This window comes from Haemaphysalis longicornis, unplaced genomic scaffold, assembly GCF_048455015.1.
Source record: "Haemaphysalis longicornis isolate Haplotype H1 unplaced genomic scaffold, Haemaphysalis longicornis Haplotype H1 scaffold_9, whole genome shotgun sequence".
NCBI lineage: Eukaryota > Metazoa > Arthropoda > Arachnida > Ixodida > Ixodidae > Haemaphysalis > Haemaphysalis longicornis.
Genome location: NW_027526460.1, coordinates 42008729 through 42034330, shown reverse-complemented (window position 1 = coordinate 42034330; position 25602 = coordinate 42008729). Strand labels below are relative to the sequence as shown.

The following is a 25602-nucleotide window of genomic DNA, read 5'->3' as shown; positions in this document are numbered from 1 at the left end:
GCATACGCACTTCGGAAGTTTGGTCAAGATTGGCAAAAAAAGAAAGAAACTTCAGCGTTCGCTGAAATCGTGGCAACACTTGCTCGGAACTAGAAAGACATGTTATAGCGTACGCCCCTCCAAGGTGATGTCCAATGATTATCACTTAAAAAAAAAAAACTAAAGAAAAAGATGCAGGGAGCTCATACTTATAGCGACAATGACGGAGTAAAGGTCGTTGCTGCAGTGAAGAAGAAGCAAATCGGTGGCAATCGCGGGATTAAACCGTCGTAATAGTCCTGAAGGTTGCGTACAGCTACGCTATCAACTCTTGCGCGTTACTGTGAGCTTCCTTCATTTTTTTTTTCATTCATAAATGAGAACCAAGGATCACCCTCTAGCTTTCGTGGGCACTTCAATCTTGTCTTTACGGTGTGCCTATGCCGAGAACAAAACCTCGCGCTGCCGCTCGTGATCAACATGAAGCAATTGAGTTGGGCATCATTGTGTTTCACTGTGGAAATGCTCTGCTCTCGGCGGTGCTAGTCGTCGCTATCAGTACTGCGTAGGGATGCATCATGCTGATGTAAGGCGCTGCCGTGCTCGTAGCTCACACCAACTCGAGGGGTGCGGTGTCCAAGATGATAAGGCATGGTCGTATTCTTTGTAAGGTTTTGCTTTTTGCCGAGGAGGTGAGCCATGGTGTAGCTTTTTAGATTTTTTTATACAATACATTGCTATTTAATTAGTTAAAGAAGCAAGTAAATATGCTTTTTAAAAAAAAAATAAGGAACAGCTTGCACTAGCTGTGCAAAGCTGGAGAAACAGGACAGCTGGGGTTCGACCTAGCTTTTGTCCACACTGACAGCGGACCCCAGGAGAGAGGGAGCAGCCGGACCCCAGCAGCGCAAAGCCGTTTGTGACGGCACTGTAAAGCGAAGACCAGTAAAGTAGGTACAGTGTTTTATTCAGTAGCAATCGTCGTGATCCCTTTCGTTGTCCTCTTCTGACGGCACAGCCGCGTAGGGCAAATCCTCTTGTAGCGCGTCCCCGCCTCGCTGGCCCGGTGGCCGCCTCCTTCTTTTTTTTTAGGGGCGAAGCTCCTAAAGCCATGGGTCTGTCCATCCATTGTGTCTCGTGGTACGTGACCGCCGCATGCTTTCGGAGATGTCGCAAAGTGGGCCGCGTTGCACGCGCAAGAACCGGCTGCAACCGGCAGCGCAAACTCGGCACCGGGAGCGCGAGCTTGTCTGTGTTCGCCAACGGAGGCGCGAGCGCACGTGCACTGCGAGGGGGAGATCACGCAAGAGATCACGCCACGAACGCAGGCAGTCGTTCTCGGAGATCGAACGAGACGCAAGGACCTTTGCTCGTTTCCTCTCGTCTTGTTCGGGCACAAGTTCGCCCTAAATAAAAGTTCTTTCTTTACCGTTGTGTCCCATCCTACGTGACAAATTGTGGTGCAGGTGCGGGGTAGTCCTCGATGGCGCGGGGTCTTTCACCAGGTCTGGGCCTGGGAGCATTGACTCCGAAAATAAAAGTTGATTTGTACAATGTACGCACACAGTCTTACGTCTTTCTTAATGATGTAATGGGCGAACTTTCACGGGAGAGTTACGGTTACCGATGATCTTCCCCTCTCGAGCTTCGCCCCACTTATCATCATTCATTCCGTGGGTATGGCGTGATTTTTTTTTTTTTTTTTTTTTGCGAAAGCCGCTGCGCGAAGGCCTTGCATGGCGCCTTGTGCCTGGGACGCCGGGCCTACGCCGCAAAGCTCGCGCTCACTTGCGCTCGGGGTTTTTTTATCAAGGCCGGACGCTTTTGTGTCAGCCTAAACAGCTCTGCTGTCACAATTGATCACTTAGAAGGTGCATCAAGAGAATATTCGAATATTCGACCGCAACCTCTCTCAGAACAAGAACGCAACTGCACTAGGTTGTTCCTGCAGTGTAAAGTTCTCTCTCTCTCTCTCTCTCTCTCTCTCTCTCTCTCTCTCTCTCTCTCTCTCTCTCTCTCTCTCTCTCTCTCTCTCTCTCTCTCTCTCTCTCTCTCTCTCTCTCTCTCTCTCTCTCTCTCTCTCTCTCTCTCTCTCTCTCTCTCTCTCTCTCCTGCAGTGTGGGATAAAAGCGGAAACACATTAGTAAACACATTCCATTCAGGCTAACGTATTACTCAACGCGGAAAACTGAAGCCGGTCTTCTGTCGTCCCCCAGCATGCACCCAAATATGAGCACACGGACATCTCAAATTTTCGTAGTAGCACATGTCCATGTCGTACTTGAGATCTTGATCATGGCCAGTTCCAGAAGCTTCGTATGTCTTTGCTAGTGATGGTCATCAACGACTGGTATCGTATACGTGCATCAAATGGCGTATCTTTGCATGGGAGGCGTCGCGATAGAGGGGAGACTACGTCGTACGTTCAATGATGTCAGAAATTCGATTACAGCAGTGCTTGAGGTCTTTAGATGAGGCACAGGATGGCCGCGAAGGCAACGTCATCATTTGGTGACGACAGAGTGCAACCCATGCCATTTCAAGCATCCTTCAGGCTGAAAGTCGGATGCCCCTTCAGACTGACTTTCAGAGACGAAAACGTTAATCATTTCAACATCCCCACTTTTTAGAAAGATAATTTTTAAGAGGTTTTGGCTTGCACAGGGTTTGTTATCAAGCTCTAAATTAACTGTGTCATCGAGTCTACCTGTTGCTATTCCCTGCTGTAGTGCTGGCTGAAAACAAGCATCTGTAAGTTCTGTAAGTAACAGTACCAACATTTATAGCGCCAAAAGCGCGAAAAAAAGCGCCTTGTCAAAGCTTAGGGCAATGTCTATCGCTGATATCTTTCGCAGCCAAACCGCAGTTCCCCTGCCGTTACTGAAAGGACAGCTCCAAGCGCTAAGAACAAACTAACACCAAAGCACATGCAGCTCCGTTCAGTAAGATAAACACTCTACCTCAGGCCTGAAGACAAGAAAATCTCTTCTGCCAAGGTTTTGAGCACGGTGTTTCCGACAGACGTGAGAGAGGGGCAACGGACTCACTGAATCGAGCCAGCGCCAAATTCTATTTCCTAATTGTAAATACAGCTATACCATGTGCTCGTTGTGGGCCTCTGTATGGGTGTGTATGTGTGTGCGAGCGCGCACATGTCACTGGAGTTTATTTAGCAGAGCCCATCCGTCTTCGTATATCTTCCAGTGTTACGCGTTGGCTCAGAACCAAGCGACGGCTTGCTCTCTTCGGCTGGCCATTAAATCTTCTTCGTCTCCGTAATTGCTTTCAGTCAGTTTAGGCAACGCAAAGCTCACCTTCACGCACACTCGCACTGAGACACTGAGACAAGCCCGTCTTAGCTCCGTGACCACCCTGTCACCCCGTGTGTGCATATGCATGTCTCCGGGCTACCGAAATTACGCCCTGGGATTGATCACTCGAATAGCCCGCGAGCCTGAGCCGTGATCCTTTGGGCGGCAGGCTTCTTTGGCCCATCTGCTTCCCGTATTTGTTTAAACTTTGTCCAAACATTTCAGTGGCTGGTTGTTGAGCAGCGTGAAACAGGTAGTCCGGAAAGTTGGAATGCTTATTGAATATTATAAACTTAGTTTGTTGCGTGAAATGATTAAAGGTGTAGCCGGAGGGCTCAAGAGCGTTGGTAACGTGTACCCAGTTCCTACCGGATTGCATTGAGAGTAAAAGGACACTGTGATCGGAAGATGTGTGATATTACAGCACAACAATACAGCACCCTATGCCATTAAATTGGGATTAAGGCAGCAGCGATAACGTTTGTGAGCAAAAGAATAAGTCGCAGCAAGATTTTATTAAACCTACTTCACTCTCTTTAAAAGTTGTTTTCATCACCAAGCTGAGGAAGAAAGACACATGACGGGAAATGTTCAACAACCAATTTAAAAAAATGCGGCAAAGCGAGTTTAACTTCGCAAGTAACAATTATGAGAGCACCATACCCCTTTTTATTAGCCGAGCAATTAACATTTAAATACCGAGACACTTTTCACAGGTGTAAGTATATTAACTTCCGAGCACAGTGGGGAAATATGAGGGAAAACGCATGACGTCGGTGAAGTCCTACATTAGAGGTATACCTCTCTGGTTGAACAGTATGCCTCCCTTGTGCCAAGGTTCCGCTACGCAGAGCGCGTAGCCGGTAGCCTGCTCGCCCAAAGGGCTGCCCTGCATTGCAAGTGGGCGTGTCTCAGTGCTGCGCACTCGCATATACCTTTCCTCGGGGTCGCGCACAAGCCGGCGGAAGCCGGCACCGGGGGGAACAAAAGGTCTCCATTGGTGGGGCGGCTTCCTTTGAGCTTGGCAGTGGCAGCGAACGCGCAATCGCATTCGGCACCGTGCACGCCACCGTCGGAGAGAGTCAGATGATCAAACAAACCGCCCCGGCGCTCCTCGTCAGCGGAACGAAGAGCACAAGCGCACAAGGAAAAAAGATGCGGACGAAGGAAACTGGAGGAACAGGGAGGACACACCGCGGCCCCAAAGGGATCGCTGTCTCGGCTGCCTGCGACACGTTTTCGGCCCTTGCACAGTATATGCGGTTTCTACGAGGACAACAGCCTTACCGTGGGATCAGCAAAGTGGCCCGCCTCGTAGTCGAATGTCCGGCTTGTTATTGTACCTTGGAGTGACCAGCGGTGACCGCCGCCGCACTTCCAGTACAGAGGGACGTTGAGCGTTGATGAAATATTCGCGGTTGGCGGTGGTGTGACGTGTTCCTCGCATCGCGGCCCTGCTTCAGGTGATGCGGACATATATCAGCCGCCATCAAGCACCTGCGAGGGTCCGGCCAAAGCATATATACGGTCACACGGTGGCGTACCTTCGTACCGGGACACCTTTCTTAAGCGGAGGACAACGAGGACCTTCGTCGACGCTCGGGACGCTGTCGCCGTTAGGGCTAGATTTAAAGTGGGAATTCAGGCGTCACTTGAAGCTGCCGCTTAGGTATACGAGCACGTGTCCAATGAAGGCAGATAAATGTAAAATTGGTCCTCATTACATTTGAAAGAGCGCACGCAGACGGAAGCGGGAAACCCACAAGTCCTATGTTTGGTTGTGCTGTCGTTGAACGCGTTATTTACAAATAGTGATACCATGGGTCCATGAGTAACCACTCTAAAGACTTCCTAGGGTTACTCTTGAGACCAACTCCTTAGATATATACTCCATACTCCATACTTGAGGTATACTCCATAGATACAACCGCGGCTTGTTTTACGCACTGCACACCACTTATTTTAACCCCTATGAGCAGTTAGCTATGTGCTCTATACTGTTCTACTGAAGTACTCATATGGGATAGCGATCTTCACAGATCCCTGCAGCAGCCTTCACAACGGCCAAATGGTCGTGTCGCGGATATCTTCAAAGAGCGCCGAGAATTAGAATTATGTACATGGTGAATATTGAAAACATGAAACAAGTTTGTGCCATTTGTTGATCAATTGTGCACTCTTTTTCCAGAAGAAAAAAAAACACATAATTGGAGAGAGAGAGAGAGAGAGAGAGAGAGAGAGAGAGAGAGAGAGAGAGAGAGAGAGAGAGAGAGAGAGAGAGAGAGAGACGTGAACTTTATTCTGCAAAAAAAAAGAGAGCACGTGATAGGTGCCCTCATTTCAGGGGGCACAGGCCTCGTTATCATCCTGTTCCATTCATTAACGGCTTCGCAGGCAGGCATGTAAAAATCAAAGCCCCTTTCTTAAGAAAACAATGGTCAAAACTTGAAGCTTTCTCACATGCAACCTGAGCCAAAGTCCAAATCCAAACAGCTTCGACCGTGTTCCTGGACTGTTGGGGAGCGGTGTTCTTTTGGGACATCCTCCAGCGAACACTCAAAAAAGATTTGCCTGTGGATGCTTACGGTAATAGGTTTTTGAATGCTGAAAATGAGGACGGTGTGCCGCTTGACACAATTATACATAGCATCTGGAGAAACAGGGTGGCAGTACGCTACTCCGACCCAGATGCCAGACTCATCCGACAGTACTTCAAAGAATCAATGGTTCTTTTGTGCAGATACAGAAACTTCAGCCCTCTAAACCACAGTGGCTACCAACAATTGAAGCATTGTTGGTAATGAAAGAATATTGAAATCACCCCGCTCGTCCAAGAAGGGCTGCAGTTGTAGTGTATGTATAGCGTATTGAGTGTACACATCATCAGTTACGTGTGTTGCTTTGTCATCCTGTCAAAGAAGGCAATAAAGAAAAAAAAAAAAGTCTCGGAATGGCGCAGTCGGATAGACGTCGGAACGTCGGCTTCATAACGCGAAGGACCCAGGTTCGACTCCGACCACGGGAAGCTTTTTTTTTTTCTCTTGAGGCACTTGATGTGCCTGTGTGGAAACCAATCATCCTCATCATCAATTTGCGAAACCCATCGTGTAAAGGTGGCTTTTCTGCGATGCGTTTTGCTCGGACATCGACGCCACCTGGGAGGCATAAAAAGCTTCGCTTTAATAAACACCCGTATTGCGCCCTTTAGGCAAAATATTGAAGCTCGCGTGTCAGCACTTCATGGAGTGCGGTGTAGAAATTTAAAAGCGCGAAATCAACGAGAAAGCCTTTACAGGAATGTCCCAGATGAAGATTCTTTTGGTCGCCATCAGTTGCTCTTTTTAAAGCTTGTATGTGCCTTTCATTAAATTTTTTTTTTAATAACAATGACCGTGGCTTTGCAACATTTGACAAGGGCAGCGTAAATGCTCTGTTGGTCGTTTCAATTAAGAACGCTTTCCTTTTACACCGGGTTTACCAACGTTTAAACATTGGCATTGCATGAAAAAGCATTCTGCTCGAAGTTTGCTATTTGACGCCAACGAACGCTCTTGCAGAATAAGCTGTACAATAGAGTATACGTTCAATAGTGATAATGTTGCAATTTCCGCTGTTATAGGAGGTATCCTGCAGTAACACGTCACTGGTGCTTTGGCTGTACTAAGGACAAGTCATAGAATTTCTACTTGCGGAACAGGTACCCATTCATGACTTGAGTATACGACAAGCGCCATGAACAGTCCCAAACGCACGAAGCTTCGCTCCGACATGGAGCTTCGCATGGCGCTTCGCTCGTTCCCGGACCATTCAGTGAACAAAAAACAATATGTGCGTGTTAGAATCCTCCCCTTCCAAGGTTCTTATTTTGACTAGAAGTGGCATACGCATGTCTGGGTGCGCCAGGATGCATCGAGTTTGCAAGCAACATCATCATTCAGGGGCGTAGGTCATATCCCGGAACACCCCCCAACGATTGCCGCAATGGTCCGGTGCCCCGTCCGCCAGACACACACATCACAGGTCGCAACCCTTTGACGACCGCTGCCGACGGCCTGGGGGCCTCTAACCAGCTAACTTGTAGAGGTCCAGACGGCGTGCCATGCCGCTGCGTCGGGCTACGGGAGAGGGCATCCGGCGGTCACTGGAAAGCCTTGCCGCCGGCCACCTTCAGCGTGCGTTGGCCGGGGCTCGGAAAACGAGACCGCTTGCATTCCGATTAGGCGCGCTGATAGGACGCAGAGTTATGACCGCGGCGTTGGGGTCCCATGTTTCACCCGGCGCGGATCGCCTCAGCTCACCGGGCGCGAAGGCAAGTCCTCACGGCCCTGGACGATGTGGCTGCGCCTCTCGGCGGACGTCTCCTCCGGGCGTCCGGTCTCCGCCGTGCGACAGCAGTCGAGTTTATGTCATGGCGTCGGTGGTGAATACGCCTTGGCAATGCTGCCGTCCCCTTTGCGGCATTTCCGCTGCACGGACAGCCTGACGAACGCTTTTCTTCTAGTCGTACGTTCAGTTCTAGTGAAGCAAGATTTTGGTATTGTATTGCGCGGTATGGTATTCGGCGGTAAGGAGCACGTGGTCTGCCAAGGGGAATAAAAAAGGATCCCGAAATGAAATGCAATATTGCGATGCCTATCCTGCAGGTGGGGCGGTGGAACTGTCGAGTAGTGGCTGACGTTCCTGGAGGTGAGAACGCGGAGAAAAGGGCTAACCGGGGTTGTGCAAGATTGTACCGCTAGCGCGCATTTGCACAACATCGACACCAGGAAAACAGGCGACAGGGAACACGACAGATATGTGCGTGCGTGAGTGTCGTGTTTGCATGTGTGTGTGAGACAGATAAATGGAGAGGAAGACAGGGATGGAGGGAGGGAGACAAAAAGAGGGGTTATTTTGGAGCCCTAATTAGGAAAACAGATTACATTTAGTAATAAATTATTGTTCAGTTACTTTCCTTTCGATGTGAAAACTGAACGCATTCCTAGTTGCATGTATCAATACAGACATAATATTTGTAAAAGGACTCTCCGATGCACTTATAAAGGCAGCAAAATTGGTGCATTTCTATTATATCAGAACGCGAGATATAATAATGTAACTGTATACGTACAGTCGGCCAGATCTTTAGTGAGCGAGCTGCGATTTTCCGGTCTTATGGCGCTCTTAAAAAGGAAAAGCCTAGCAGACGATGGGATCAGCTGAACGCGGTTTCTGAGCATGCACTTAATCTCGACCTGTTTGCAACTTGGCTTCCGTCATACGGCACTGATGCATGAAAAGTCGCTGCTCGCGCACGCTAGTTGAAGATTGGGCCGACTGTACTTTTCTGCTTCGTGGTTGTGTGCGAATGGTTAGTAGGTTCACCATCATGGCTTGAAGTGCATACGGAGCCACCGAAAAGTTTCAAGGCCGACTCCGAGGTCAGGGACACCGGAACGCGAGCTATCCTGAACCAAGGGTGGATTCGACACAGAGCCTCACGTGTGTAGAAACAGGCATGCAGCGTGAAGTGTAACGTATAGCGCCACAACGTCATTAGACGTTCATAGACCCTCTCGAGGAATCGCTCGACTTCCTCAATGAAAGGTCGAAATGTATGCGCATATAATGCTCACGAGCATACTATATTCTACGTGCAACGAACTATACGCGCACGCGTGCATATCGGATCGCGCGCGCGCACTCATACAGCAGCAAAGACGCCCCGGCGTAACGCGGCTGCTTTGTCATTCAGATGGCGAGCGGCGCGGTCGAGGAGCGACAGGGAGCATCTTTCCCCGGCGAAGCTCATCGCTGGCATAATAAAGCGATTGATCACGCCGCCAAGTGTTTCCGACGCCGCGACCATCAAAGCGTGTAGTATACACACAAAAGCGGCACGGCGCCTCACGTGCTGTCGCCCCATTGAGCTGGGAGAGAGGTCGCGTGATCGCGGCAGGCAAGATGATGGGAAAGGCTCGCAAGTTAGCGAAGGCGCTTGATTTTTAATGAGAAGTGGGGGTAGAGCGCGGACCCTGTCTGCAGACCATACGGAAAGAGCGCTTCACGTAACTCGTTACGCACTGCAGGCTAACGATATATGACCGCCTGTGAGGAAGACCGTCGAGAGAGGCCCCAGGAGCTGGTCGTCTCGCGTCCTCACGCAGTCTGGCGCGAGGGTGACTGGATGAGTTGCGTGGAAGCCGAGTGCATGGGAGAAGACCACTGATGATGATGAGAGCGTTATGGAGGTGGAAAGAAGGGAAGGTTTCCTGGGCTGTCCGGCCCCTTAAGTTTCGTGAGTTTCCGACTGGATGTTTGTCACCCTCCTCAGTCCTATTCGGCCGGGTACATGCTTGCGGGCTTGAACCAGAAGCTCCACTGCAAACAATTAAAGCCGTTCCACTCAATGGGAAAGCTGTCGGAAGTACAGAGCGGTGATTAGCCTTAATGGGCTGTAGTGCCGTTATCCGCTCACTGCTGCCACCCAACACTCTTCAAATTTCCCGCCTTCGCAGTGCTCGCGCGCCCCATGCCTGAAATTGCGTCAGCGGGAGTTCTGCTTTTACTCCCGCACGTGCTGGCGTTGCACTGCCACTTTTTTTCGCTCACTATCGTGAAAACCAACCCAACGAGCGTTCCTAACTAAATGAACGCAGGCGCGGCAGGTTAGTTACGTATATTTTGCCTCAAATGTACCTCCAGTTTTCTTTGCGCTAAACAACGGGGAGATGTATGACAAGCGCCAGCGGTTCACGAGTTTAGAACGCTTATGTCTATATAAACCGCTTGGCTTTCGAAGCCTCTGGGTTACGCCGCGACGACGGAATGCCGTGTGGTTCACTTGGGTCCAGCGAGTGAGCTACGACAAGGCGAGCCCCTAAAGTGCTCTGCACTTAAAACTCATGCGCGTTCATGTGTGACGCTCTACCGCACGTTATTATGACTGTCTCAATACCCCGATGCTATCGGTGGACGTGGAACCTTACGTAGAGCACAAGCGGCTAAAGTCAGTATGCATCCAACGCAGACATGACTCATATCGTGTTATAATATGGATAAGTTCAGTTCTTAGGTACAGTAATGAACAAATGAAATGCAGACACGAAAATATGAACCAAAAAATACTTAGCGCGATTTAATTACCATAACAGAGTTGGGAAATCTGGATTCCCAAATGTACCAATAGAGCGCCGTTATTCGGCCTCCACGAAGAGTATTTTCCAAGTTTGTGTTTTCTGCTTGATATTTGCGTGTTCGTATTTCATTTGTCCATGGCTGTACTGTAACGAGTATCGCGATGGATTGAGCATCGCTTTTGAAATTGTTTCCTTATTATTTCTTCAATAACCTTTGACTAAAATGCTACGCCGCTATCTTCCCCTTTGTTGGATTTGAGGATCAAGCTATGAGCTGTTTTGTGCGACCATTCTAAACGTGAGGTATAGAAATGGAGGTCTAACTACAAAACTAAATAAAAGCGCGATAAGTAGCGCATCATGAAGCTTCAAACATAGAACAAGAAGAAGCCCAACCAAGACGGTGTATAAAACCAAAACTTTGCCCTTTCCAAGTCCCACCAGGTTTCGTAGCACCGCACAGAAAGAACGAATGCACGGATATTTTGGTTTTTCACATGCTTCTTCAGATGGCAGCGAAAGAATCGAACTATAGCGTGAGGTTGGTTGAATATCAGAAATACTTTAGCTATACGAAGAGTAGCTATTGGATCTTACCAAAAGGTGAGATGTACTGTAAGTATATTTTTTCTTGCTTTCTAACCTTGCAGGGAGCTGCGGTTTTACAAACCGGTGGAATGTTTTCATCAGCCTCAGCAGCTATGCGTTATGGGTGTCATTCGTAGGAAGAGGACGCAGTCAGCATCGGTTGTAAGGTTTTAGCGAAACAGCGCAACACAGGGACAAAGGGAAGAAAAGGCAACACAGGCGCTTCCCTTTGTACCGTGTGTCGCGCTGTTTCGTTAAATGGTGTACTAACTTTCCCAACCGCAAACACTGCTGGTTCTAAGGGTACCCTGGCCAGAAAATATAAAAAAATAAGCATTTTGAGTTTTGTTTCTGTATCTCGCGTTTTTGGAACAGTTTCTATCCAATACTTATCGGGTAGAATGCTTTTCATCGTAAGTGTGTGTATGCGCGGTTATAAATGTGATATGTGTCTGTATTAAACGTTCAGTTGGAAGTTAGTGCTCACCCTGTGTGCCTTAGCTTTAGTCCCTGTTTTTGTCGCACTGTGTTACTGCAACGGCTTACGAACTTGCCCGATGCTACACTCTGCATAAAAAAATAAGTAGGTTTGGGCATGACTCATATTGAGCACGAAAGATGGGGCAAGAATACAACAGATTAGTCCAAAGCCACGCGTAGACAAACGGGTCGAAGCAGGGTTCATGGGCAAACGAGCTGAATCTGTGTAATTCTGGTGAAAAAAAAAATCAGTTAGGCTCATAAATCGATGGATGTAATGAGGTGTTGGATGTAATGATACGTTGGATATAACGGCACATTGGATGGGGTGGCACGTTTGATTTATTGGTCAAAACGATGTTTTTTGCCGATGGGCGTAACAATTGATGCACCGGCACGATGAATGTAAAGGCTCAAAATTTGACGCTTATGCTCGTTCGACGTAATGGCAGGATTGGTGTGTTGGCCCCAAGTCGTAATACCTTTGCCGTTGGTGTCTTAATCCTGCGGTGGGAATTATACAGATGGCAGTTGGGATGAATATGGCTTTGTTGCGGCGGACGGTGCCACCTTTTTGTTTATCATGTTTTTTTTTTGCCACACAAGAAGTAAGTATATTTATCTGATTTAGTGTGAGCTGTCTTCTAGCAAGTAAAACACTCCTTTTGCATTCAAGCAACAACAACAAAAAAAAATTGGCCGAGTATCTGCTCACTTTGTTGCAAATGTCGCCGAAAGACGATGGTCGACTGGCGCCCCTGCGAAGTAAATGCCTCCCTTTTCTTTCCCGCTCACCTCTCATGCTGTTCCTCTCCCACTGCGTTCCTCCCAAGATACACAAGCTAGAAGTTTGCTCAAGTCAATTTAAATTTACCGCGTTCCACTGCTCCACGCCGGTTGCCTCGATGCCAGCGCTACCGTACGGTGGAGACGCGCGTGAATCGAGGCACCCTACTGACCCTACTCCACGTTCGTTCCAAGCGGAACGTTAAACCTATTTACTGGAACATTTCGTTACTGTTTCCGTTTGATTTTAAAAGTGGCGCTAACTAAACCGCGGGCGAACGCTTTTGTATTTTTGTTAAGGTATTTTTCCTTAAATCAACCACCCGTGTATTTTAATGAAGTAACACTGCGAATACCACTTATGTATTGATGTCATGCCTCAGGTATGTGGAATATTTTGTTTTGGCTCAACAATGTCGAGAATAAGTGGCATTGCTACCGGAATTAGACGTTTAGATTCGGCTGTGGGCATAAGAACCTATCGTTCAGCATCTGCCATAACTCTGGCCGGGCGGCTGCATCGAGGGACGGACAGACAGACAAACAACCATACAGACAGACCAAAATTTCTGTGTTCAGGTAGCCCAAGAAAGACTTTCGTGTTTAAAATAATGCCACGTGTTTCTTCTTTATCAATTTTATTGCCATATTTCTACTCCATGCCAAATTCAAAATTGTTTGCGCTTTATTCATGGGGACAATATAAAGAGCTACGGAAAGAAAGAGTTGAAACTTGGGCTGGCTTCTACAAAACGTCGAAGAAAGAGGGAGAGAGGGAGAGAGTGAGAGAGGTCGAGCGAGAGAGAGAAAGAGGATATTGATTTTTTGGATATGTTATAGCCCCAACCAAATTGAAAGCTGTCTACTCCTGGGTTATCAAAAGAGCACATTTGTAGGACGTTCACTAAGAAAGGTGACAAAGATACACTCTAAAAGACAAAAACTGGAAGTTTATGGGCCGACTATGTGAAATTCTATTGCAGCGTATGCACCTATCAAAAGCAACAACAGGTACTGTCATGGACAAACAAAATGTGAACAACAACTATGAGCCAGAACACGCAATATTGAGAAGTAGTGTTTGTGGCAGTCAAATAATGACCCGCAATTGGTATCGTTAAAAATCCCCATTTCCAAACTTTGTTACTCTAATGAGCCCACGCGTCAATTTCGCCTGTATGAAAAGAAATCGCGCTATTTGTGTGTTTTGATTCATATTTTTCTGATTGCGTTTCATTTTTCCATGCCTGTGCATAGCCCGAGTCACACTCTTACAAGGCCTGTGTAACGCCACATCTACTCGTATATATAGACCTTTAAACACCTGCGTAAATTTACAATATATCCGTTGTATACATACACCGTTAACTTTTTAACCGACCTGACGGCGCTGCTCGCAGTGACTGTGGCGGGTATTCTCGCGGCCTCTAATCGCTGTGGAATCATAAAAGCGCCTTAATGTTGCCTCCCAATGACCTGCAGTGTTTAGGCGGCCTCCTGAAATGTACTGAAGCAAAGAGGAGGGTTACGTATGACCGTCAGGCGCACATACATGCACTGACGAATCGCAAGTTAGACAAAAAAACACCCATTCCCGTGTACGAGGTTGTTAAGAACTCGGTGTTCCTTGTCAACTCGCGCTCTCGGCAACCATTGAAATTCTGAACGTAGTGTCGACGTCAACCTTGCTCACTCGTATCTTGCCGCCACGGCATGTCTTCTGCGAGTGCCTAACAGCCGTTTGCGCAGGTGCTATACGCTCGGGCGTGTGTCTGTGTGTCCATTCTGTGGCGTCTCTTTGTTGGGCTCCGGGATACTCGCAGCAAACAGCGGGCAACAGCAGCCGCAGAGTGCAACACCTATAGTGTGGAAACGCGGTACCTTCTTGTGTCTTTTTAAATTTTTTATTATCGTCATTTTCCCCGCTGCGACGATCGCCTGCAGAGGAGACGCACACACTCGGGCCACAGCCTGGCGAAAGCGGCGGTAGCCCGTGGGCCGCCTGCCAACTGCCATTAATCTGCGTCTGGGCTCCTGGACCGACCTTGGTATCCTCTGGTAGGCGAGCACGTACGTACGGAACCCGGTGCCTCTCAAGGGCACCACTCGAGGCGACGGCAGCGGCGGCGGCCGGCAATGGTCCCTGCGCAGCGCGAAGGCGACTCAGTGGCGACCAGGAAAGTAAAACAGAAAAAGAGAGAGATATAGGACTATTCCTGAGGCTGCAAGCTTAGGAAACGCGAAGGAAACGGCAAAAATAAAGAGGTGGATGAAAAGCATGCTAGGCCACCACCGCTTACACAGACAGGGCTTGTGCACTGAGTCAGCCTGACAGATGTTGTGATCGTAGACAAAACCACCGCAACAGACTTAGAAGTTGAAATAAACGTCACAAGTAATCACGTGAGGAAGGCGTTGAATCACCAATGCAACGTCTGCGGAGACAACGCCAGCAGGCCTGGTCATGAAGGTGTTGCTAGCTAGGCCTCGTTGTCGCCGCCAGCTTCATCGGTGTCGTTATTCTGCCTGCCGGCGCGACGGACGTCAGCCGCCGTCGACGCCTGGAACAGCGCGGTCGTCGTCAGAGCACGTCTTCCGCTCGGTAGCGGGCGTGTTGTGGCACGGCGGGAACTGCGACGAGAGATAAAGCGTCGCGCCGAGATATGCTGTGCCTAAGCGCACCTTGATGCTGCTTCTGCCAGCGGGTCGTCGTGGCTCGCTTCCAAGAACAGAGCGCTCCTTATTTTTTCTTCCTCGAAGCGAACATGCTCGCCCGGATGCCAACGTGTGCTGCCTGACCTAGAACGAGAAGGAAAAAAAAAGTGCCCAGCGTTCATGTTAGGGTGTGTACAGAGAGCTTCTAAGCATGCTGACTGCGCTCTGAAAAATGTGCATTCACGAAAACAATCTGCACCTCGGCGAGATTTACCAGCAGCGCCGAGATCTGCCTGGGACCTGGGTGTGAGCTTTACACTAAATTCCTCGCCCTGTCCCGGACACGTGTTCCATATTTATGAGTAAAATCGTTTGTGTGCACAGAGCAAACAGTTGAGATCGCGCAGGAATTCTTATTTAAAATGGCAGTCCTAAAATTAGAATACCAAGGGAAAGGCCTTTATAAGAACTGCAATACAACAAGAGGTTCGTTGTGATGTGATCTCACAGGCACACAAAAATACCCCGTTTTCATTGCAACTGATTATGTGACAGAAAAGTCCATAGAAAACTATTCCCCGAGGTGAAAATTCGGAAAAAAAGCATATTCTATAATTTTTCAAGCGGCGTAATGCAGATGAGGCAGAACCGGTAACTATACGGGACAGGTAGGTTGGCCCATGAGCAATTTGTTTTAACAACACCAAGTGTCGTTTAGTGAAACCTGCATCTCGAGCTTATCAGGCTCTATAAATAAAAGTTCATGTACATGTCCAGCAGCGAAGTTAGACAGAAATGCGCGCAAATATTCGGATTGCAACGTGTCCGCCGCAGCTATAGGTAAGCGCAAATGATATCATGCGCACCACGGCTGATTTGACAATAGTGAAGACGTTAGCTTCGGGGTACCACCGAGTTCGGGGTACCACCGAGATGCATAACCTGCGGGATGTGAAATGGTGAGCGCATTGCGGTGCTGTAATCGGAAATGCAACGACCTTTCCCTTCTCGTCGTTGCTGTTGCATTATCCTTTTAATTTACGATCATCATCGTCGTCGTCACCATCGTTGTCCTCACTATCACCATCATGGTCATAGTGGGTCACTCGCATCCTTACATTTTCACAGAACTTTCGTGGGGGCCAAACAACAAATTCGAATTGACCGTTTATTCTGACTGCGAGTTAAAAGGAAGGCCATGGTTACTCGTCAAATTCCACGCACTCAGCGACTTCCCTTCAAGAAATGGCTTCAAAGTTTGCAACCATGGTGAGCTATGAGAAATTCAAGTAGTTCCCTGTCCGACCGTAAAGAATTCTGAAGAAAAAAACACGTTTTTTTCCAATCTAAGGATACTTCACTGCTTCATGATTTTGAATGAGAGGAAGCCAACACCTCATGATGGTGGATGTGTGTGTGAATGTAAACCAAACGAAATGTTTAAAACGGCATTTGAACACGAGGAGAGTTGATTTGTGTAAACAGAACACGCCAATACCACATAATTTTTGTCCCATTACATTGGCCATGAGTATTTACTCTGAATACGACTTGCATATCAAATAATTTCAAATCAAAAGCACGCCTTGGAGTCAAAAACTGCTTTCGAGACTTATAAGTGCGTTAGGGTGCCTCGGATTCTACTCGCTAGAGTTGCCATCAGGGATTGCCTCGCATTTCTTTGAATTCAATTTCTTCAGAAGCCTCGCTACCCTGTAACTGAGAATCGAACTCAGAGCTTAGTGCATGGCAAGAGATCCTTTTTAGCCACATCGTGGGGGGTAGGGTCTGGTTAACACGCAAATATTTGTGTGCACATGAGCATAATGAATCACTAAGAAATGTAGACATGAATGATTGCATTCAAACCATGCTGTTGCCTAAGGAGTAGTGAAATGAGAATATTGAGAAACGCTCAATTCCTGTAAAACAACGCGAGGAGATACTGTCGTCTGTGCCCAACCCCCTCGTCTTCCCCTGCACATGTATACCTCCTTTTTCGCGTAACACTCGCGTTTATGGCTTCCATTCGCTTCGTTTCCACACAGCCCCGTACATCTGTCTCGAAGAGTGACCCGCTCTCTCCATTCGAAAACGCTCAGCTCATTGAAATGCACGCCGCACTCTGCCGTTACACGGCGGCTCCGCAAAGTCCAAGGAAGCGAGGCGGCAGACGGGGCTGTATGGACGCGCGGAGACACAGCTGCCGGCCGGAGCCTGGGCGTTGTCGTCACGCAGCACGCGAAGGGCGGCTCGACTGTCCCTCTTGCTCCAACTGCGTCGTCGTCGGGCTCAGCTTGACACTTCCTTTCTCCGAATGTGGCGCTTTCGCGATGTGGGGCGATAGCGTGGCGCTTCGGTGGGTGGGGCGCCGTGCCGCGATAAACTTCACCCACCACCAGCGTCGTCGCCGACAGCCCTGCATGCCGTCGACGAAACGCGGTCTAGGCTTCGAGGGACCGCCGCCGGCGGTGCTTGCGGTGGTCGTATTAGATCATTCGAAGAAAGAGAATCGCAGAGTGATCCTAACAAGGGTTTAGGTTAAGGCGCAGTCATGAGAGAGAGAGGGAGAACCTTTATTGCTTTATGTGGGGCAGCGATGGATACAGGCCTGTTAGGCAAAGTTGGTTACAGGAAATCAAAAGACGTCGGTGTCGTCAAGTGGGCTCTTCAATAGTGAAGGTCTTGGGCGTGTCGTGTCGCGGTGTTCGCGTAAAAGCTTTCCACCCGCCAGCCGGCCAACAGCCCATGAAGGCAACTCCCCCGTCAAGTCTGCATGCGATGTAACCGTAGGCCCAGTATTAAAAGAACCCGATCTTCACAAGCTCTCACAGACCCCAAACTCACTCAAGTAGTCCAAATATCAGGTACTCCGAGCACCCTATGGAACCCCTACGTTTTGGAGGCCATTTTGACACCGAACCGCGCTTTTAGGTAGAAAATTACTTAGTTATATACAATCTTCTTGGCCAAAACTTGGCTAAACCTTCTTGGCCAATGTCATCGGCCAGGGCAAGGAAAGGGTGGCTCTGCAAGAAGTTGCAACAAACGCAGACGCCTACGTTGATACTCATCTGAAATACCCTTGTGAATAAACTCCGAGAGGTGGTCAATCATCCCTCGGCGTCTGAGTTCCCGAAATAACTCTGAAGGAAAACCTCGCCATACAAACAGGGCTATAGCTTCGCCTTCCACAGCCATGCAATGGAACTGCGGGAGTGTCCATTCACCACCATCTCTCGATGTTTTATTCAAGCTGAAACTTATTTGTGTCTCTTTTATTCTCCTTCAAGAAACATATTCAACTCCCAACATGACAGGGTACATGACATTTTGCTATACATTGAACACGCAAACAAGTCGTGGCCGCGCTTCAACTAGAAAAAAACGCTGTAGTTGGGTTGCCATTCTAATTCAATTTCACTTTGCGGCAACGCAGATTATTCTCCCTGGATTCTCCTCTGAATATAACGAAGTTTCTGTGGTTCTCGCGTGCCTTCCTACAGGCCGAAAGTTAATTAGGATCTGTACTACATACAAGCCCTCAACCGTGCAATCAGGGCAGTTTTGAGTGTACCGCTGCCCTAGCCGATCAGAGCGCAATAGTGCGCAATACCCGCCGCGGTGGCTCAGTGGCTAAGGCATTGTGCTGCTGAGCACGAGAACGCGGGTTGGATTCCCGGCCGCGGCGGCCGCTTTTCTGATGGTGCGAAAAGCAAAAACGCCTGTGTGCACGAGATTTCGGCGCACGTTAAAGATCCCCAGGTGGTCAAAATTAATCCGGAGCCCTCCACTACGGCGCGCCTCATCCCCTGCGTAGCGTCGGCGCGTTAAACCCTACAATCAATCTAGTGCGCAATACCTTGATCATTGTCGCGGGCGATTTCACCGCCACTCATCCTCGGTGGGGCTAAGCCAAAGCATCAGCTCGAGGCACCACTCTCGTCAACATCGTGTACTTCGACGATTTGCGTCTCCCTAACAAACCGTTTCATGCGGCGTGAATCTGCCGGTGCCGTGCTCATAAAGGCACCACACTGGGTCTTACCTGGGCAACATCTTACCAGATCAAAAACTGCTCCTGTCTTTATAACATCTAAACTTGTGGCCACTTACCCATCCTCGCTTCCTTTCACGCTGAAAAAGATTCGCTCCAAACAAGCCTTATCGAAAATTGACTGAGGTCTTGTGAGCCGCAATTCTTCAAGATGCACCCCATACTTCCCGGAAGCATTCGCCCACTTCATCAACTCACTTATCAAATCAGCTACTAAAATAATCCGATATTCATCCGACACATCCACGTTTGACAGTCACCTCGTAAGTCCATAAAAACGAGTTCATTTCCTCGGTCAGTCGTACCGCTCCTCTGACAAGCTTTACTCTCTCCTCGAGCATTTACGTAAGCAATGCAAGGCTATCTATTCGCATAAATAACTGCTGTCCACCACCAAATGGTCTGCCCTTTGCGCCAACTCCGATAAAAAGAGAGGCCTTGCGGACCTCTAAAAAAATACATCGTTGCATATGACTCAATAAAAAAAGAACACAAAAACCCTCAGGAGACGTACCTTAACGCAGGAACTATCGAACACGGAGGACGACGTTATCAGTATACCCACTTCCTACGCCAGCCTTACGCCGCCGCCGCATCTACCAGAAATTCCTATTTTGTCACACAATAGTGACCTTAATCTTACACTAACACCATCCGAACTCTCTGCAGCCATAAGCCAGGGAAACTTTAATCAGCCCCTGGGTGTGATGGCGTTACATAAAACCATCTTCACAACCTACCTCCACTTGCTCTAAGCCATCTCGTCGACCACATCAAGCGCCTACGAGAATCCGGAGATGTACTTTTCCACCGAAACTCACTACCACACTCCGTATTTCAACACCTAAGAAACACCGGTCCAGCGCAGCTAACGCAAGGTTTCCCATTTGGTTTACATCCAAGGCCAACAGAACCGCAACAAACGCGCAGTTTCAATACGTGAGGCTATTGCTCGGGTTAGCCTTATGCATTGCTGTAAAGGCCTTTGCGAAGAAGGTATTTTTAGCAGCCATGTCTCTGTCTAGCCTACAGGCGCGACATGGCTCTTCGAAATTCCTCTGGTGGGATGTTCCCGCTGTTATCTGTGGCCTAATATGTAGGGGCGACCATAAATTTTTCGATTCGGGTTTCGTAAAATTCTCCTTTGGGTTGAGAACGCCGGTATTGGCCAACACCAAGAAGTTACCATCTGTTTGTCTCCCCACCACGGATGCCTCTGATGCTTCACGCTTATTATCCCGCAGAAGCGAGCCTTTAAAAGCCCATAAAAAGCCATTCCCGAACAAGATTACTATCTCCCGTTATGGTCGCGGCGGCCGCAACGAAGCATTGAAGTGGCCACAGGGAACCATAACGCCGTATATACTACAGAGATGGTAAGATTGCGTCTGCATAGTGGCCCTTGAATGGCGCTGTGGGAAGAGTCTGCACCGTCCCTATTCTGCCAGCAGGTCGAAAAAGCGGGACGCGTCGAAAAGACGACGACGGCACGACCGGGGACAGTCGTTGCTGCCTTCGTTTCTCCTTTCTCGCGCGCTACACGCGCGCAGACGGTTCACACGACTCCGTGGAACCCGGGTCCCGCTCCGGTCGGCCACAGAAGCCACCCCGGCGAGGCACCACTCGGCAAGGCGCCCTCGGGAGCAAGGCCGATGCGAGAAGAGGGGCGGGACATATAAAGGAAGCCGCTGCTGCTGCCGCTGCGTGCGCATCTCCGCGATTAATCGGAGATACACCTTACACAAGCCCCTGTCCGCTCGTCCCGCCGCCCCCATTGTGCCGGGTGCGACGTCTGCCCCCGTAAGCCGATACCTCTCTCTTCTCCTGCCCCTCTTCACGTGCCGGCTGCCGCGTTGGAGCCGCACAAAGAGATCCCGCCAAGAATCCCCCCTTCAAAGAAGCGCACCGTCTCTCTCCTGACTCGTGTGTGTCTGCGCGCGTCGGTGGCTCGGTGTTCTCGTTTTGTGCGCGGCTTTTAATTTCCCCTCCGCCGAGATACACGCCCAGCAGTCGTCGCCGTCCCGTCTTCGCCGCTGTAGCGAGAGGTAGAGCAGGAGTCACCCAAGACGGAGAAATGAAAGAGCCTGGGCTTCCTTTTCTCTGCCTCTTGCCCTCTCCCATCCTCCCTCCTCTATCAAAATTTTTCCTCGCCCCCTTTCTGCGCTGCTTCGCGCGAAAAGAGCAACAGCCGTGCAACGAGTAGCAGGGGCGTAAGGCCCGCCTCGACACTTTTCGTAGGAACGAAGAAGCCCGTGAGCGGAGACCCTGTGCGGTGTTGCGCTGCGTCTCCTGTGTCGCTCTTTTTTTTTGTTTGTTTTTCTGCGTCCCGCCAGTGCGCCTCGCGCTCGGTGCATGATGTCCCCCCCACCCGCTGTATCCGTGACAGCTTGACAGGCTTTCCCACCTGTACTCGCTCACCTCCCCCTCTCCATCCTCCGGGTGTCGTCTTCTCCCTTTTTCCGCCCGAGCTGAAAAGTTAGGCCAAGCCGCGCGCAAACCTGTAGAAGAAGTCTCCACATGCAGTCTCGCGCGAGCACGCACGCATGCATGCAAGCCGCCGCAGGTACCCCAGCACCACCGATGGCTCGCCTCGTCCTGCAGGGTGGCGGCTGCATGGTTTCTCACTCCGCTCTCGTTCTTTGACGCGTTCTCTTCTTTTCTAGTTGTTTGTCCTTGCCGTCGTCGTCGTCGTCGTTTTCCGAGGCGCGCAACGTCTCCTCTCTCGAGCGCGCGCGTTGCACTCGGGAATGATGAACGGGAACCCGCCGGTGGTCTGACATGCTGTGCCGCCCCGGCAACCTTACCACCGTAATGTGACGGCTCCTCGCATTTTTCTTGACGAGCTCGGCGTGCGAGGAAACTAAAAAAAGAGGCGTGTTCCGGCGTCTCGACACCATCGCGACGCTCCGCCGCACGTTCCACGTACACGTGGCTATTCTACGGTGCATCGCAGAAAGCTCGCGTTCCATAAGAGCTTAAGGACCTCGTTTGGGGGTACACAATGGATGTAATATGTGTGGAGAATCTGCAAGGAGGCATTTTCCCGCTTACCAACTCACAAATACCTAAGGCTGTGACGGTTCGCGCATTTTAAGCTTTGGGGACACAAAAATTCGCGTCGTTTAATGTGGTGAATTCGAGATGAGCGCAAGAGGAGCAGGGGGCTGCAACTTGGTAATTTTAGTTTAGTTCCGGTTTCATCGATAGATTATAATGAGAAGTTAAACGATCGACACGTCACACCATAATAACGAGATTATCAGTGTCACACGACGCTAAAAATTCGCATTTAACGTGAGACAAGGCTAAATTTTCACAACCCGTGTATCGAATAGTGCAACAAAGTCGAAAACTGGGCTAGTTGGTATACATTCATAATTAACCAGCGCAAACTAAAAGGGGCGAGAGAGGAGTACACAACACGAGCGCGTACTCCTCTCTCATCCCGTTTAGTTTGCGCTGGTTAATCATGAATGTATCGCATAGTGTTCCGTCGAACGATCGACTGATGGTCCTGTCTCCTCCATACCTACACCAACACCAATGCACACATGGACTGCACAGACAGCAGCGAGCAGAAACAACCGAACACCCCGGGGCGGCGCGGCTTAGCACCAGGAGCCGCTCTGAGCCTGCCCAACGAGCGAGGCAGCGCAGCTCAGCGCCAGGAACGTTTCTGCTAGCAACAAAGATGCGTCTTCCTCTGCCTACTGCAGGTGTGGTTGCTTCGGCGAGTTGGTACAGCATGTTTGCGCTGCACAGCACAAACGTGCGATGGAGACAACAGAATGGAAACGACTAGGGTCACTAGATAAGGTTAGTAACGACGACGCAAAGCGCTACATGTCGTAGTTCTCATTTTGTCGGAGTAGGTGAGCTGGCGCGCCCACTGTGTGGAGATTGGGGTTTAGGGATGGGGTGTGTTGGCAGCGGCATACCATGTTGTGGAGACTGCAGAGCATGGCGCAGACTTTGAAGGTGGTGTGAAGTAGGGTCCCAAGATGGCAGGAATTAGTTTGGAGCCACGGAAAGGTTGTACCCACGGCCCGGGCGAGGTGGTAGTGCGGAGTCCGCCCCAGCAAACAGCACTTACTTGCTGTAGGAACACTCGCAGAAGGTGCGGATAACGTTGAATTGTGCGGGTGCTGCCCACGAAGTGTGGGCGATCGCGTGGGAGCTTATTGTTTCAGTTGTTGGTTTGGGACGTTAAATAAAACGTGGCTTGAGAATATCGTTGTACGTTTTACCTTCCAATGCTCACACGGCAAAGGTGTTGGTGAAATACGGCTTAGTGAAGATTTCTGTGGCCTAGATTGTATTCCTGATGCCATTGACCGTTACGACCGTTGTTTCAATGAATGCGCTGGTATCTTGTCTTCAATTCGCGGTTCTGTTACCACACTGCGCCTATAAAGTAAGCATTTTCCAGGGGCGTCTGGCGAGCAGGCATATCTTTTTTAATGCTTGATTTTATCTGGGCTCTCTATGATACCTTTTTAACGCATAGTATTTTTTTGTTATCGTAAAAATGATTAGAACGTTATACTTGACTATACGAACGCTGATGCTCTCGGTTAAGTGCTTTTGTTGTGATTAAAGTACGCCTGAAATTTATCTTGTGCTGAATTTGTGGACCGACCGACCGACAGAAATATTTGTTTTTAGGTAGCCCAAAAAAAACTGCGAGCTCTTTAAAACGCGAGCTCGCAGCGAGCACAGATACGTTCCACTCCACGAGAAGATATATGGTTGTCAGCCAGTGCTGCAAGTTTAGAAGTTTAGGCTTTTTTGTGCCGATATCTTTGTACGTTTAAAATTATCCCCCCATATACTCCTGGTGTAATATGAATAGCCCAGCCATTTAAACATTGCAGTGGACCGTATAATGAAAGTTTTGGTCACAGAACAGATTTGATTCTGTTTGAGCTCAAGGTTTTATTAACAGTGAAGCTGTTTAGCAAATCGTAATTTTTCGTGTCCTCAGGTAAAAATATCAAGAAATTGCCGAGCGGAGCGCGCACGTGAGCACGCGCACGTGAGCGCAGGCCTCGGGGCAACCACCCATCACTTAACAAAACAAGGAAAATTCCCAGCGCTGATGTGTGCGTGCCTCGCGGCAACCGCTTTTCAAGCCAAGCATACTCACTTAGGGTGATTGGCCAAGATCCCCCCCCCCCCCCCAAAAAAAAAAAAAAAAAACTGCAGCCTTCGCCGTAATCTTGGCAACACTTGCTCGGAACGAGAAAGACACGTCATAGCATAGGCTCCTGCAAGGTGGTCTCCAATGATTATCACCCCCCAAAAAAGAAAGAAGCTCTCACTTTTAGCTGCGTACAGATTCGCTACCTTCAAGTCTTACGCGTTATAGTGCGAGCTCCCTTCAGTTCTTTTCCATTCGTTCTCGTTTATTGAAGTGACCTTATTCCTAAATGACGGCTTCCTCCATCTTTTATTTAATTTTTTTGTCGCAACGAACTAACAATGCGTGAACGGCTGCTCCCCAAACTATGTCTGTCTTCCCCCGTTCTGCGACCCCGGTTTGGGCACACAAACCACGCCAAATTCACAGCTAAAAGAACGAAAAAATAACGTCGACAGTCGCGCAGAGGATCCGCCTCGTACAAAAGGCGATGTCGGGCGAGGGCAGTGCACAATGCACGCCGCGCATCCCTACTCGGTGCGGGAAGAAGAAGAAGACGACACCGTGACGTAGGCTGGCCTCGCGACTCCCCAATTTCACACCAGGTTGCTCGAAAAGGCAGGATGTCACACGCGATGCCATTCACGCCATCGCAACAACGGAATAAAAGCGTGCCTCCTCGCCGGACGGACCGAGTCGTCGGCCTCGCGTCCGCCTCCCTGCGTTTCCCTGGTTTTGATTTGCACTGTTCACCGTCCCCTTTTCGTTTTGGCTCCGCAACCATCGGCTATTCACATTGCATCTTGATCAATATATCGATAATAACTCCTTATTAGGGGCGAAGCCCCTTAGGGGCTCGGGCTGTCGGCGTTTCATGTCGTCGTCGTCGTCGTCGTCGTAATAGTCGTCTCATGTAGTCACGGTATTAAATACCGCGACACTCGTTTACGTCTCGCGCTAGAACGTAACGCGTACTAAAAAACGCCGGGGCACTCGTTTACGGCTCGTGCTAGAACGCTTCGTAACGCCTACTAAAAAAACACCGGTGCGCTCGTTTACGCCTCGCACTAGAACGCTTCGTGCTTCAAAGACACGAGACTTTTACAGCAAAGCTGTATACCTCTCCCTTCCAACGCTTTTATCTCCATTGGCAAAAACGCCAAGACGCCAAGAATATACTTATACACTGCGTGCTTCGCCCCTCCCCAGGTTTCACGTTAGTGGCGATGGCCAGGGATTTTCGCTAACTCGGAAAGCAGAACTGATTGATTGATTGTAGGGTTTAACCCGCCGAAGCAACGAAGGCGATGAGGCGCGCATCCGGATTAATTTTGACCACCTGGGGATCTTTAACGTGCGCTGAAATCTCGTACACAGGGCGTTTTTGCTTTTCGCCTCCATCAGAAAAGCGGCCGCCGCGGCTGGGAATCGAACCCGCGACATCGTGCTCAGCAGCGCAACGCCTTAGCCACTGAGCCACCGCAGCGG

General features: G+C 49.5%; 1 protein-coding gene and 1 long non-coding RNA gene across 8 annotated transcripts in view; one reads left to right on the top strand and one right to left on the bottom strand.

The window, feature by feature from the left end:
* Positions 1 to 25602, top strand: part of LOC144151588 (uncharacterized) — a 255230-nt gene that overhangs the window by 221317 nt on the left and 8311 nt on the right. The gene's annotated exons all lie outside the window — the stretch shown is intronic.
* Positions 14155 to 25602, bottom strand: part of LOC144151587 (uncharacterized) — a 147156-nt gene continuing 135708 nt past the window's right edge. For 2 of the 6 annotated variants that reach the window (XM_077682693.1, XM_077682694.1), the window contains exons 3-4: positions 14945 to 15061; positions 14155 to 14893 (exon numbers count right to left, since the gene is read on the bottom strand). In XM_077682693.1, coding sequence (XP_077538819.1) covers positions 14743 to 14893; positions 14945 to 15061 — 268 coding nt within the window. In that variant the 3' untranslated portion in view covers positions 14155 to 14742. Of the gene's footprint in view, positions 15062 to 25602 lie in introns of all 6 variants that reach the window. The other 4 variants (XR_013318908.1, XR_013318907.1, XR_013318906.1 and 1 more) reach the window with 3 other exon arrangements.